Source organism: Hemitrygon akajei, chromosome 9 (genome assembly GCF_048418815.1).
Source record: "Hemitrygon akajei chromosome 9, sHemAka1.3, whole genome shotgun sequence".
In the NCBI taxonomy this organism is placed as follows: Eukaryota; Metazoa; Chordata; class Chondrichthyes; order Myliobatiformes; family Dasyatidae; genus Hemitrygon; species Hemitrygon akajei.
Window position 1 is genome coordinate 114,483,786 of NC_133132.1, and position 14,490 is coordinate 114,498,275.

Here is a 14,490-nt window from a genome sequence, read left to right on the forward strand (position 1 = left end):
TTCTTTGCTTCCCTTATCTAAACCTGTTACAATCTTTTAAGCCTCCTTCAAATCTCTCCTCTGTTCTTTTGCTTCCTTGGAGTATGACTCCATCTTTTCCATAGCCTTCCTCCATCTGCACTTTTCTCCATCAATATGGAATGCAAACAATTTATTCACTTTAAACATGACCTACCTGACTATTAACTTCCATCCTATCCATTACCTCAACTACCCCCACTTTTGCTATCATTTTATCAGCAATCTCTTCCTAACTAAGCACCTTGTCTCCTCCCCTAAGCATGTAGCACCTTTTTTCCTCTTAATACAAATCACCTCAACTCTCATCATTCTTGTTAAATATGATGAAGGTTTGTCCTTCAGTCTGAAATGTCCACTTTCTACATACTCTTGCTAAAATTCTTTCATTTTGTTGAATGATTAGTATAACACTGCCAGTAATTAAAGTAATAGAATATATACTGCATCTTGTCATTAATGAATACCATGAAATACTTTAATACTAATACTAACTTGAAAAATGCATTAAAATGTACATGACAATATGAGTAAACTATGCTTTCCTTTAGTCAGATCATTCATAACTCAGGGAGTTCATGGACATGGTGTAGCAGAGAATAATGAGAGGTGGAAGGGATAAGAAATAATAATTAAAGTAAACTCAGCAAAACATAACAAGATACAGCCTTTGACTGAGCCCTGAGAACATCACAAAAACCAGCCTCCCATCCATGCACTCTATCTGTACTTCTCACTTCTTAAAGCAGCCAGTATAATCAAAGACCCCATCCATTCCTGACCTTCTCTCCTCTCCCAACGGGCAGAAGGTCTAACGGAGTGAAAGCACATATCACTAGGCTCCAGGACAACTTCTACACCACTGCTGTAAGACTATTGAATGGTTCCCTAGCACAAGCAGATACACTCTTGACCTCACAATCGACCTTGTTATGATCTTGCACCTTATTGTTTATCTGCACAGCACTTTCTCTGTAGCTATTGCATTTTATTTTGTATTTTGTTTTACCTGTTTTAACACAAGGCACTGTGCAACGATTTGATTTGTATGAACAGTATGCAACACAAGCTCTACCACCAATTCCCATTCCATATTTTTAATGGAAGCTAATAATTTCCTAAGTAAATAATGCCTTTAAAATTTAAGATAGTTTTATGATTTTATGGGAATTATAGAACTGAACATGTGTGAAGTTTGACAAATCTTTGTGATTTTCTTGACTTTGTAATTCTGCTGTGTAATGTGTTATGGTGGAATAGAAGGAAGAAATCTTGAGCTGCCTGCTCTGGACCATCTTGTGATCTAAATTTCTTAGTGTGTTCTGCCATTTCTTTTTGGGATATCTCTTCAAAATGCGAAGACCCGCTTGATTTGAATGGTTTTCCTGACTCTTGACCAGAAGTAGATGACAAATATCATTAATCTGAAATGTTAACTGTTTTTCTCTCCATTGAAGTTCCTTCAGCTGTTGGTTGGCAATGTAATTTTCTTACACTAAGAAATCAGCACCATTTGACAGACATACAACTGACCCTTCTATGAAAACAAACCTTCTCATTAACTTTGTTTCTACTGCTGGGTAATGTCTTTCAGCTCACATAAACCAGCAACTACTTCACCAAGATTTAAAGAATTCCATGCCTGGGCATCTTCAGTAGGTCAACTCTTAAAGGGTGAAAACAGCAGAGGGCTCCTACGCACTGTTGCTGCCAGAGGCTCAATGGAACAAAACAATTTTCATTGATATGGAGTAAAATCACTGATTCTCCTGATCTGTAAATGAAGAAGCTTCCATTCTGAAGCTGGATTCATGAGGTCTCTCAATAAGCTATTGATCTGCAGCTATACTAGGCCTCTGATCAGCTGCAAATATGCCACCAGTTCTGTCTTTTTTTTCAAGTACTCCAGAAAAATGCCCCTTCGGCTGGTGTGATGTTGTGGTGAGGTGTGCTGCTGAGAGGGCCTGAATTGCTGCTCTTTTCCAAAAGTTGCCAGTGCAAACAGTTGTATATATAAAATGTTATTGCTACAGACAATTCTTGCTTAGTTCACATACACAACACAACTTTACAACTGTGTACAGCGATGATCAGTGAACATTTATATGTCTGAGCATAGATTTATATTTCTGCCATGTGGTTTATAGATTTTGAGCCAAAGACCTTAACAATAGTGCCTCCAAAGGGTGTACCGATGGATTACCAACTTTCTTGAACTTTCCATGAGAGATGGGAAATTTTAATTGAATCAGTGAATACCTTGCATAGCTTATTTTCAGAAACAGGTGTCTTGCAAAGCTTACCTGAGTATAAAGCACCTTGACTAAAAGCGAGGTGAAATATTACTTGAAGGCATCAGAGTGAACTTTAGTTTCAAGGCTGTTTATGTCAATAATATGATCAGTTGTTAGACTTTCTACAGTCCAGTATTCCATGTCTTAATTGTCTGCGCCCTCACCTGCTGGTTCTCAAAGCATTAATTGTTTTCCTTAATGCCCTATTTTTAGCAGTTTGATTTGTGCTAAGATTGTAATGATATTAAAAATAGCATATCTGCACTTGGAATTTATTTTAATTGGCACTAAACTGCCACCAGAAACAGCAGGTTAGTTTATTTATACTCATTTTCATTTTTATTTTAACTCTTTTTCAAGTGTGCCAACTTCTCTTCCCTGTAATTCTGGACAATTCTATTCTGGACCAGTGTGTGAAACTATCATATCTAATCTCAGATGTTAAATACTTTATTGTACTATTGGCTCCATCACTGATCACAGACATTGGGCATTTCACTATTAATATAGTTCTAAGCTGGTGCAAAAGTTACATTATATTACAATTGTACTAACGTAGTTGTTTCAACGCCAATAGTAAGAAAGTTTCTGATTGGAGAGATGTTTGTATGTGTCTCCCTGTGTGAATGCGCATGCACTCTAAAGAGAATTACAAAGATCTTAGTGTGATAATGAAAAAGTATAATACAACCATTTTAATTCTCATTTAAAGTACTGGCTGTACACTAAGAATAATCAGACAATGCTTATTAACAAGTCAATGAAGTTAAGTGTTAGCATTGACAACCAGACCATCTAAATAGTAGAAATCTGCACTCTTCTGTAGTTAATTGTCCAGAGAAACAGATTTAACTCACACAGAAGAGCAACAAATAGAAGGCAAGAACCTGTGAATATATTTCACCTTTCATCACACCCCAAAGCAAAGATGTAATCATTAGATTATGTCTAAAATAAAGTCAGTTTTTCCTTGTATGAAATATGACTTCAGGAATCGCAAGCTTCTGCAACAGCAACGTGATAATCTAGTTGAATAATGTTGACAAAGGGAGAAGTATTAGCCTGCTGAACTCACTTGCTTTTCTTCATACAAAGCCAAATGTCAATTTATGTACGTACATGATGTTTAGCCTGCCTTTGGCCGAATGTTTCAGCCAAAAGCTAGTGCACTGTTCCCTCAGCAAAGGAATTTCAGCCTAGATTATGTCTAAGTGGCATAATAGTCACCATTTCTGGACTCTACGATTTTAAGGTTTAATGACTCTGGATGGCAGAGAGGCAATCACTTGCTGAAGGGAAGGGAGCAGCCATTTGTGGACAGCAGTTTGGGCCAGCATCTGAACTGTGTGATTTTTCCCCTAAGGTAAAGTCATGCCAGTCAACAGAGCAGAATTTTCATCCATCTCTGATCATAGGCATGCCTGAGAAAATTGATATGATATTCTAGGAATTCTACTGACTATGGTTTTGGAAGACCCAGTGAATTGAGGCTCCAGGAAAAGCACCAAAAGAGTAAGAGTTTAATTAATTTGCAGCAATGTATTGTAAATTATCTTTAGAAATATCCGTAATGTTTCATTGACACATTATTTCACTGTATACTCAAATAAGACAGGAAAAGTGAACAAAAATAGGTTAAGAGACAGAGAAGCAAGGATACAACAAGGAAAAGTAAGAAAAAAAAGAGATACTTAAAAAAATTCAACAACAATGGAGGACTGAGATTCCACATTTGCAACTGTTCATTTTCTAGCTATAAGAGGTTGATTGTTAGTCATTAACAATTATCATATTATTAAAAGGTACCTCTGGTGTTAATTACTAGACCTAACTTTCTGTGATTAATTTAATGGGCCATGAATGCTGAAAATTCATGAAACAGAGGGAGGTTAAGTACAAAGAGATATTTTTACACAGTGGCAGAGTGCCATCAAGTTCCAGTAATTTACAGTTTTCAGGTTATCTTTCTCAAGCTGCAGATCATTTCAAATATTAATATTGGTGTATTTAGCCTACACATCCTTAGTTTTTAAAAACCTCTGGCTCGTCTTTTACCTCAGTTCCCTAATCATTATTAATGGGTCCATTGGATAGACAGGTTACATAAGGCCCAGCTGTTAAACACAAGAGATTTTGTAGATGCTGGAAATCCAGAGTAACACACAAATGCTGCAGAAACTCAGCAGGCCGGGCAATATCTATGGAGACGAATAAATAGTCAACCTTTCAGGCCAAGACCTTTCCTGATGAAGACATATCAACTGTTTATTCCTCTCCATAGATGCTGCCCGACCTGCTGCGCTCCTCTGATTGGCTGTCAAACATTGCCTTCAGAACTTGATGGAAAGCAAATAATGGGCAAAAAGAAAAGCACGAGTCTGAACTAAGATAGAAAATCTTGAAAATGCATGGGAGAGCTGGAGAGTCATAGACACAGCAAGGAAACACATCCTTTAGCTCACCATTTGTGCCATTTACACTGATCTTACATTAATGTATTTTAAAAATTCTTCCAGTCCACTTCCCATCTACACCATCTGATGCCTTACTAACTTGCACATCTTTGGAAGGTGGGAAGAAACTGGAATACCCAGAAGAAACCCATGCAGTCTCAGGGAGAACATCCAAAATCCATGCAGTTTGACTCACTGTGTGGCAACAACTGATCTGGCTCTGTCACCGTGCTATCCACAAAGGAAGTTTAAGTGAAGCTAGATCTTGGGCTCAGAGGGTCAAGAAGACTGGACTGGGGAGACAATGGGGTGAGAAACTAAGGACAAATGCTTTACTGTGGGTAAGGAGAACGTGCAAATTTTCATCCCAGCTTTTGTAAAACAGAACCAAAGCCTTAGCCAGGGTGATTGTAAAGCAAGACTAGCTGGGAAGGAGGTTAACCAGCCTCTGCGAGGAATCCGTGCATTTGGAGCATTCAGCTTAAGGTGCGGCAAAATACGCTGCAAAGTAGATGTGAGCTGAAACCCGGGAAAGCCTTCTATCAGGAAAAGTATAAGAGCTTATACATTTGGTTCACCAAAGAGCTTATCAGTGAACAGTAAACATCTGGGAAAGGATGTTATACCATGAAAAGCCAAAGTTGATAATAAAATGCATTGAGATTTTTGTGGAATTCCTCCCCGCTGTTACTTTGACAAATTGGCAGAATAACCCTGACAGAAATACAGGAGGATAAAACGGTAATGTTATAAATCTGAACAAAGGGCCATTTTCAAGCTTCTGATGAATTTACTCCAGAATTTCCATTGATCTTGGGTGAATGCTTTTACACACTGCTGGAAGCACTGGGCTGCAGATGGAAGTAGCGAGGTTTAGAGAAAGCAAAAGTGGAAAAGTGAAGGATGAGAAGAAATACATTGGCTGCAACAGGAGAAGGGCGAAGTAAGGAGCAGTGCGCTTGGTCCACCTGACTGACAGACAGGAGAAAGGTGAAGTAAGGATCAAGGTGCTTCATCCACCTGACTGACAGCATGTTACAGGCCAACAGACAATTACAGAACAATGAGGTGTCTGTACATGACCAGTCATAAATTATTTTATAAGATGGATAGGCAGAACAGATAGAAAAAGACTTTTCTGTAAATTAGAGTTCATATTGTCCGTGGAAACGAGCAGTCAACGTTTCGGGCTGAGACCCTTCGTCAGGTCTCGACCCGAAATGTTGACTGCTCGTCTCCACGGATGCTGCCCGATCTGCTGAGTTCCTCCAGCTTGTTTGTACGTGTTGATTTGACCACAGCATCTGCAGTATACTTTGTGTTTAGAGTTCATATTGTGATTTTCATTTTGCTTCTCTATTTATGCTGATTCTGTTAGTGAATGAACTGAGGAAGTTAGCTTAATTTCATTTTTGTTACTAACAGCGATGTAAAGAACAAGCTACAGAATAAAAATTGTGTACCCTGTGCTTGCTTAACCCTGACTGAACACTTTGTACTGAAATTGTAACTCACATTTTATATGTCCTCCTGAGGTGGAGTTGTTTCACCATTTGAAAACTGTGTACAGTTCAGGTAACTGCATTGTAGGAAAGATGTGATTGCATTGGGGTGGATACAAAGGATGTTTGTGAGGATGCTGCCAGGACTGGAAAATAAAAGTTGCGAGGAAATATTGGATAAGCTAGAGCTATTTATTTCTTTTGCTTCTGTATCAGAAGAGGCAGAGGACTAACTATAAAGATATATAAAATTATGTGGAGCTTAGAATAGCATAAATAGGAAGGTAATGGATTCCTCATACGGTGGACAAAAATCAGGAAGCATAGATTTGAAGCAGTTAGTTGAAAGGTTAGAAAGGAGACAAAGAAAGTCTTTCTTCCACCCAGAAGGTGGTCAGAGTTCAGAACTCACCATCTGAAAGGGATGCTAGAGGTAGAAAACCTGATCACATTTAGAAACAGCCTGGTTATTGACTTGAAGTGTTGACCTGCGGGGCAGTGGATCTGCTGCTGAAATGGAGTAATCTGAGTAGTTTTCCTTACTGGCATATACAGGATGGGATGAATGGCATTGACCTATGGCACAAACTTTCTCTGATTCAAGACTAGTTGGCAAAGTACTCATTGGTAATAAGGATCCGTCAATACAACAGAGGGGAAAAAGCAGCTGGATTTCCATTTTTGAGCTGAGGTATGCTGACCTTTGGAGTGGAAACTACTAAAAGTTTTATTCCAACAGAAGGAGATCTCTACACTCTCCTGTATGGTGATCCTTAGAAGTTTTGCAAAAGACATTACGAAGCATGTCTGGCAGAGTTACATATCACATCTCTGCAGAATCTTTCAAGTCTACTGACAGGATTAGCAAACCAACTCAAATGTTCTCCCCCAGGTCAACATATCCATTACTGAGAAGCTCATTTCACTCTGTGGCACAGACCACCTTGTTTGTCTGCCTGACAACAGACTCCTTAAGCTGGAACTCTATGCCACAGTTCATCACATCAAAAGATTCACAGGAAGACACAGGAAACAACTCAAGGAAATTCTTAAAGCCTTCTTGAAAAAAAAAGTCACATATTTCTCCAGGGGAAGCCATGGCCCATTACTGATCAAAATGGAAAGAAGCATTGGAAGAATGCTGAGAACATGAGTCACTTTCGAAGGAGCACCCAGAAAGCCAAAGTAAATGCTTGAAGGAGTGTATTAGTTCCACACTAACCTCTCACATTCCCTGTCAAACATTCCCTGCCCCACAAAGCACAGAGGCTGTGGGACTCACATTCACCTCATCAAAAGCCACAGGACTGAAGTGCAAACACATCATCCTCAAATCCAAATGACTATTTGAACAGAGTAGACACACACATACAGTTCTCGCTTTTACATTCCTTTGACTCATCCCAGTGAGAAATTAAAATCCTATGGCAAGAATGTTCTGAGGACATAAAAGTGCAGCAATCTAAATCACCAGTTTGGTCTGAAACAAAACATTTTTAATCCTCTGCTATTCTACTGTTTAGAACATTGAACATAGAACACCTACAGCATAATACAGGCTCTTCAGCCCACAATGCTGTGCCAAACAGGTATTTACTTTAGAAATTATCTGGGGTTACACAGAGCCCTCTATTTTTCTAAGCTCCATGTACCAAACAAGATTCAAACAAGAGGACATGATTTGAGAGTTAGGGGGCAAAAGTTTGAGGGTAACACGAGGTGGAATTTCTTTACTCAGAGAGTGGTAGCTGTGTGGAATGAACTTCCAGTAGAAGTGGTAGAGGCAGATTTGGTATTGTCATTTGAAGTAAAATTGGATAGGCATATGGATAGGAAAGGAATGGAGGGTTATGGGCTGAGTGCGGGCCAGTGGGACTAGGTGAGTGTAAGCGTCGGCACGGACTTGAAGGGCAGAGATGGCCTGTTTCAGTGCTGTAATTGTAATATGGTTATACCTATCCAAGAGTCTCCTAAAAGACCCTATTGTATCTGCCTCCACTACCGTCTCCAGCAGCCCATTCCTCGCACTCACCACTCTCTGCATAAAAAAAACTTACCCCTGATATCTCCTCTGTACCTACTTCCAAGCACCTTAAAACTGTGCCCTCTCATGCTAGCCATTTCAGCCCTGGGAAAAAGCCTCTGACTGTCCACATGACCAATGCCTCTCATCATCTTGTACACCTCTATCAGGTCACCTCTCATCCTCCGTCGCTCCAAGGAGAAAAGGCCGAGTTCAACCTATTTTCATAAAACATACTCCCCAATCCAGGCAACATCCTTGTAAATCTCCTCTGCACCCTTTCTATAGTTTCCACATCATTCCTGTAGTGAGGTGACCAGAACTGAATTTTAATTTTGTATATGCACTCCTCTGGCTAACTGTGTACACATAACAGAGTACATCACAGCAGATGTAGATTTGCAGCCACTTGCAGTTATTTCAAATGCCATGGCTTGCCACTGGACACATCTCCTACAGCACAGTATTTTTAAAAACCTGCAAATGCTGCAATCTGAACTAAGTAAGATATTCAAAATCAGCAGCTGATGAAAGAAAGGATGACTTGAGTTTGGGGTTTTCTGACAAAATTGAATTTATGCATCTCAGATTTTTTTTTATCTTTCTCTTTAGATTTCTGGGAAATAAAATACGTTTGTTGCTGCTGAAAAGCAATTAAAAATCTCTGGCCAGCAAGAAAAGCAGCTACCATTGAAGGAAAACATGAATATACAGGCTTAAGCACAAATGACCACCAGGGGGCCACTCTTTCTAATATTATATTGTTGGCTAGAGATCAATAATAATTAACAAGCAAAAATGTCATATTCAGTCAGGGATGTCAATCAAGTGTCATGTGGTGACCTCACCATCAAGGTTCTCTTAATAAAGTCCAGGTGTATATGCTCTTATGATTAATGTGAACATATGAAGGATTTTTTTCCCCCAACTCCCCTTTCTTCACCTTCTGTTTTTTTTCTATTATTACTATTCAATAGCAGTTCCAATGACATTGTCTGGGACTGGATTAATGAAAATACTGATTCCATGTGCAAAAATTGTGAATTATCATCAGCTGATATCATTAACACAGACTATTTCACCTTTGTCTATATGCATATGTTAAATTATACACTTGGGCTCCTCTGAGCTGCTTCACCAACGATGATCCCTGAATGACCAGCAAAAAAAAAGTTACAGGAGAAAAAAGGAATGTCAAAATGCATCATAATTCTTTGCAATTGATGGAAAAACACTTAATTCTATCTTTGCACAGCAGGAATATGCATAATCAGTAAACCTCAGGCGTTTTGTCATTTGCTTGTTTTATTTTAAATTGGCCTTTCACAAGTACCTCTTTGGGGTCCTCCTCATCCATCGTCCCAGGTTTCATTTTGGTGTAGTCTACCGGGAAGTCCCAGCAATCACTCTCGTTCATTGCATAGCACTTGTTGACCATCATGTTCTGTCGCTGTGGGGACATTGGCTCTAATGGAGTCAGCAGGCCAGTGCTGCTGCTGCTGCCACAGCTGCCGTCCCTGTGTCTCTGTTTGTTCATGCTCAGATCTAGGGTTCCATTCTCATCCACCTCGATCTCAGGATTCTGTATAATAAAGATCATCCCTTTTAACTGACTTTGCACTGCATACCAGTTACACTGTAAACTCTCTCTATTTAGTCTGATATTAAATTAATGATAGCTTTATGCATTACTTTGTGAATAATGTCACGTCCCCATGAAGCAAAAGGAAAACACTCTCAGGAGAATGAACTTGGAACCTTGAACTGCTCCTCTTGTACTTTGGTCAAAATGACTGGCATCCAATCCTTTCTGCATTACTTGCAATATCAAAAAAGACCAATAAAAATTGCCTTCCCAAATTTTGAACAAAAAGAACCATGCATTCCATATTTGATTTCTAGATAGAAAAATATGATCTTGCTGTAAATTTTGGCAGTTTTTCTCCAGGAAAAAATACAAATTTCAAAAAATTGCTGGGGAAAGAGGATGAGGAGATTAATGAAGAATGTATCATTTTACAGCTACTTACAACATAGTCTTTGCAAATCTACTAAATCTCATAATCTAACATTTAAATCGTTTGTAGTTTCAGTATAGACAGATATGCAGTTCTCCATGAATAATGTTTCTTTTCCAGTTGTACAGTATCCATCCTCCAGTGTCTCTGAAAGATGTAATTTATTACATTACTCTTTTGTGGTTTCGCAGGCAACATTACAATCAAGGATCAACAAATTAGCCAAGGCCTGCCAGCAGTTTATCTAACTTGAAGCAATTTAGACCCATCAATGTCACTCAGCACTGGCTAACTCATCCTTAATTCTCTTTCCTTGGCTAAACTGACTTCAGGGATAATCAAGGCCACTGCTTATGTCGACTCTTCCCTTGACAGTTGCAATAGTATTACGCAAAGATTGCTCTTTCTACATGATGTGCTACAGGACCCAGATGTCATAAGTTCCCTGAAGACATGTTGCAGGGGACAGATGATACTGACTGCCCTCATCCTGTACAATTTTGTTAACATTAACTGCATCTGCCAACAAAATCTGCACATTCCCTGTTCTTCATTGATGGCCTCTTTGTTCCTTAATCAGTGGTGTCTACTTTACCTAACAGTAAATTACAGGAGACCTATCAATAGTAGTTCATGAACTCTTGGCTATTCAGATCATTTGACAGTTTCAAGTTTATTCGTTCTTTAACGGGTCATAAGTTGATGATCTAGGCATTGCCCTTGGATGGACAATTTGATGTGGTCTACTTCACATGCAACAAAGAGCTCTGACTGCTCATTAAAAGTAATTACATTTCCTGGAAAAAAAAAGGCGCCTTGGAAACACTTCATTAGTTCTCCTAATAGGATATGAAGTGACTGCACCAGTGATAACAAAGTTCATTCACCTGACAATGAATACATCACATGCAAGAAGAGAAAAAACCTGGCAAGAAACAGGGAGCAAATTAAGTAGGGGTTAAGACTGCATGCTTTAGATGGGCATTATGAATAACTTCAGAGATAATTAGGACAAAATGGGGATAAGGTCAAAGCTGGTGAGATGAAGTATATTACAGAAGAGAAATGATAAGGGGAAGGTTCCTGAACTGAAAACAAGTGGAAGTGTGGAGTCATGCAGATAGAATGACAGAGCTAAATGGGGAAACAAAATAAGTTAACTAATTTAGACAGTGCTCTACTAGAGAGAGAAATTGGTCAGGAAAGTATGTCTAATGTCAGGATTTCAGGAATTGTGCTAGGACTGCACATATTCATTTCAAACGGGTTTATTAGGTTTTTGCTTCTTGATGAGTCTGATTGAAGTGATCATTTTAATTTCCTCCATTCTCCTTGATGATTTTCTCTCCTGATACTTGTTCCCTGAAGGTGTTAGGTCTTGCTAAGTTAGTTTCATGAGAACCAATTGCTTTGGGGCACTTTGTCTTAATTATCTTCCTATATTTTGAATGCAGACAGATTGAAATGCCACACACGGCGAATTTGGCTACTGAACTGCCTTAAAAATACCCTCAATTGTGACTTTAACTGATAATATGCTTCAAGTGTAATGAATAATACAGGTCCAACTTTCAGTTGGAACTTTGCAGAAATTTGTCCTCAGCAATGTGTACCAAACACACGTAAATGACAATATAAGAATTCTGCATTCCACCTTCCAAATTACAGTAGATATGATTGAGGACAATGGAATACGAGAAGCATATTCTACCATATTAACAAGCTCAAATTTTAATTATGGTAGAGAAGCAGGGTAACATCATATTTGGTAAGTACACCAAAATTCAAAATGTATGCAATTTAAGTTATTTGAAATTCAGATCAAGTTTTGACAAGCTACCAAATGATCTGTGACTGAAATAGTTAGTTTTAAAAGAAGTCTTTTTATTTGTTCCTAACATTATTTGGAATGGCAATTTTGAAGTTCTCTTCAAAGAGCTAGTAAAGAACACAAAATACTTGATACAACACTTTATGATAACTCTAAGTTTTCTTTTAACAGTTTCTTGTTGTCTGAATAGGCCAGTTTAAAAAAAAAACTAGTCCTTCTGATACTTTACAAAGACCAGATGCCTGACCTAGAGAAAGTGATCTATTTGCATAACCTCAGTAAGACACATCTGTGGCTGGGAAGATTTACAACGTAGGACTGAAATCTCTGACAACCTAAACGGGGAAGAGAGGAAAAATCCATTCCATTTAGAAAATTATGTGTTAATAATCCAAAAGGGCAAAAAATGACCCTTTTCCTGATAGGATCACAGATAGTCTAACAGAACAATGAACTAGAGGAGTCCATGAACAGGATACACAAAGGACAACAGAAACGTGATCCGGGAAATAATTCCATTATCAATTGTAACCTGACTTTCTATTCATGCAGTATAAACCTGATTTAACAATGAGTACTGTGGGATTGGGAACAGACACCTTGAAGACTTCACGGTGATATAGTAATAGGCCAGGCTGTTGATTAGTAAAGACATCAAAGGCTGTGGAGTGAAAGCAGGCAAATGGGTTTGAGAGGGATAACGTAGTGTAGTGGTTAGCACAATGCTTTACAGTACAGACAACCTAAGTTCAATTCTAGCTCCTGCCTGAAAGAAGTCTATACGTTCTTTACGTATACGGGTTTCCTCTGGGTGCTCTGGTTTCCTCACACAGTCCAGAGACCTACTGGTTGGTAGGTTCGTTGCTCATTGTAAACTGTCCCGTGATTAGACAAGGATTACGTCAGGTGGTATATCTCAAAGAAACAGAAGGTCCTGTTCTGCACTCTCTCCCAATAAATAAAACAAATAAATCAGCCATGATGGAATGGCAGAGGAGACTCAATGGCCTGAATGTCCTAACTCTTCTCCTAGGTCCAATGTCTTAAAATTTCTCACGTTGCATTTTTTTTTAGCCACAGAAATTTGGTTGTTCTAAATTGAATTTATTGAGGATGTTCTTGAAAGAGCTTTCGTATGTGTTTCCTTAAAGATCATGAATTTCATGGCTGTGAACTATTTAGGATATTTAAGGGATTGTTGCCAAATATTTGTGGAATACACAGGAAAGTACATATAGGGCATTTAAAGAAGTTGAAAAAGTTTACTGAATTAAACGTCATGTATGAGAGTATGGCAATGTGTGTTTCAAACAAGCATCAGGTTATGTGTCACAAGTTTTTCAACATGCTTTCATTGAGTTGTTTTATTCTCTGAAACATCTATAATAATGTCTCTTTAGAGAGCATGCTAGATACCAGGAAGTAAACTATCATAATATTTTAAACAGGCTGTTCTGTAGAATGGACTCAGATATATCCAAACCTTTCATTGCTTGATGGGTACTGGATGCACTATTCATATATTCAGCTAGAGTACAGAGATATGTAGTGATCTCACTGGCACTGATAATTTTTGAGTAACAGGATACCCAGGGGGTGATTATCTTGATCCTGCTCTTATGTAGAACAAGCATCCATCTCCATTCTTCCAGCAGAACTATATAAAACATCCAAGTACGATCTGCAAAAGGCTATGTTAAGAGTGGAAAGGCTATTTTAAGAGCGAGAAAGCAATTCTGATTGAAGTTAAGATGGAATCAGATGCAGGGCTTGTAGGCCATTATTTCTTACAAAACAAAACCTAACATCATGAATGGCTGTTTTGCTTCACTCCCAGATGAGCTCAATGCCTTTTATGCACTATTTGAAAGGGAGAATAAAACCACAGCTGTGCAACTTCCTGCAGAATCTGGTGACTCTGTGATCTCTGTTTTGAAAGCCAACATAAGAACATCTTTCAAGAGGCTGAACTCTTGTAAATTGCAAGGCTCTGATAATGTATCTGGTAGGGGACTGAACACCAGTGCCAATCAGCTAGTGAGAGTGTTCAAGGATATCGTCAATCTCTTATTGAAGCAGTCCACCTTCTTCAAAGGTGGTACAATCATACCAGTGCCCAAGAAGAACAGGGTGAGCTGCCTCAATGACTATCACCCAATTGCACTCACATTGACTCTGATAAAGTGCTTTGAGAGAGTTTATCATATTCAATTCCTGCCTAAGCAAAGACCTGGACCAGTTGCAATTTGCCTATTGCCACAATAGGTCTACAGTGGATGCAATCTCACAGTCTCTCCATTCAGCCTTGGATCACCTGGACAATAGCAATACCTATATCAGGCTGCTGTAAG

The 14,490-nt window shown here is 38.7% G+C and overlaps 1 protein-coding gene across 18 annotated transcripts in view; it reads right to left on the bottom strand.

Annotated features, from left to right (window-relative positions):
* The window catches only part of LOC140733456 (myelin transcription factor 1-like protein), a 444,485-nt gene that overhangs the window by 75,465 nt on the left and 354,530 nt on the right, over positions 1-14,490 (bottom strand). For 17 of the 18 annotated variants that reach the window (XM_073056807.1, XM_073056806.1, XM_073056820.1 and 14 more), the window contains one exon: positions 9,624-9,872. The exons of the other annotated variant lie outside the window; for it this stretch is intronic. In XM_073056807.1, coding sequence (XP_072912908.1) covers positions 9,624-9,872 — 249 coding nt within the window. The remainder of the gene's footprint in view (positions 1-9,623; positions 9,873-14,490) is intronic. 18 annotated transcript variants of the gene reach the window in all.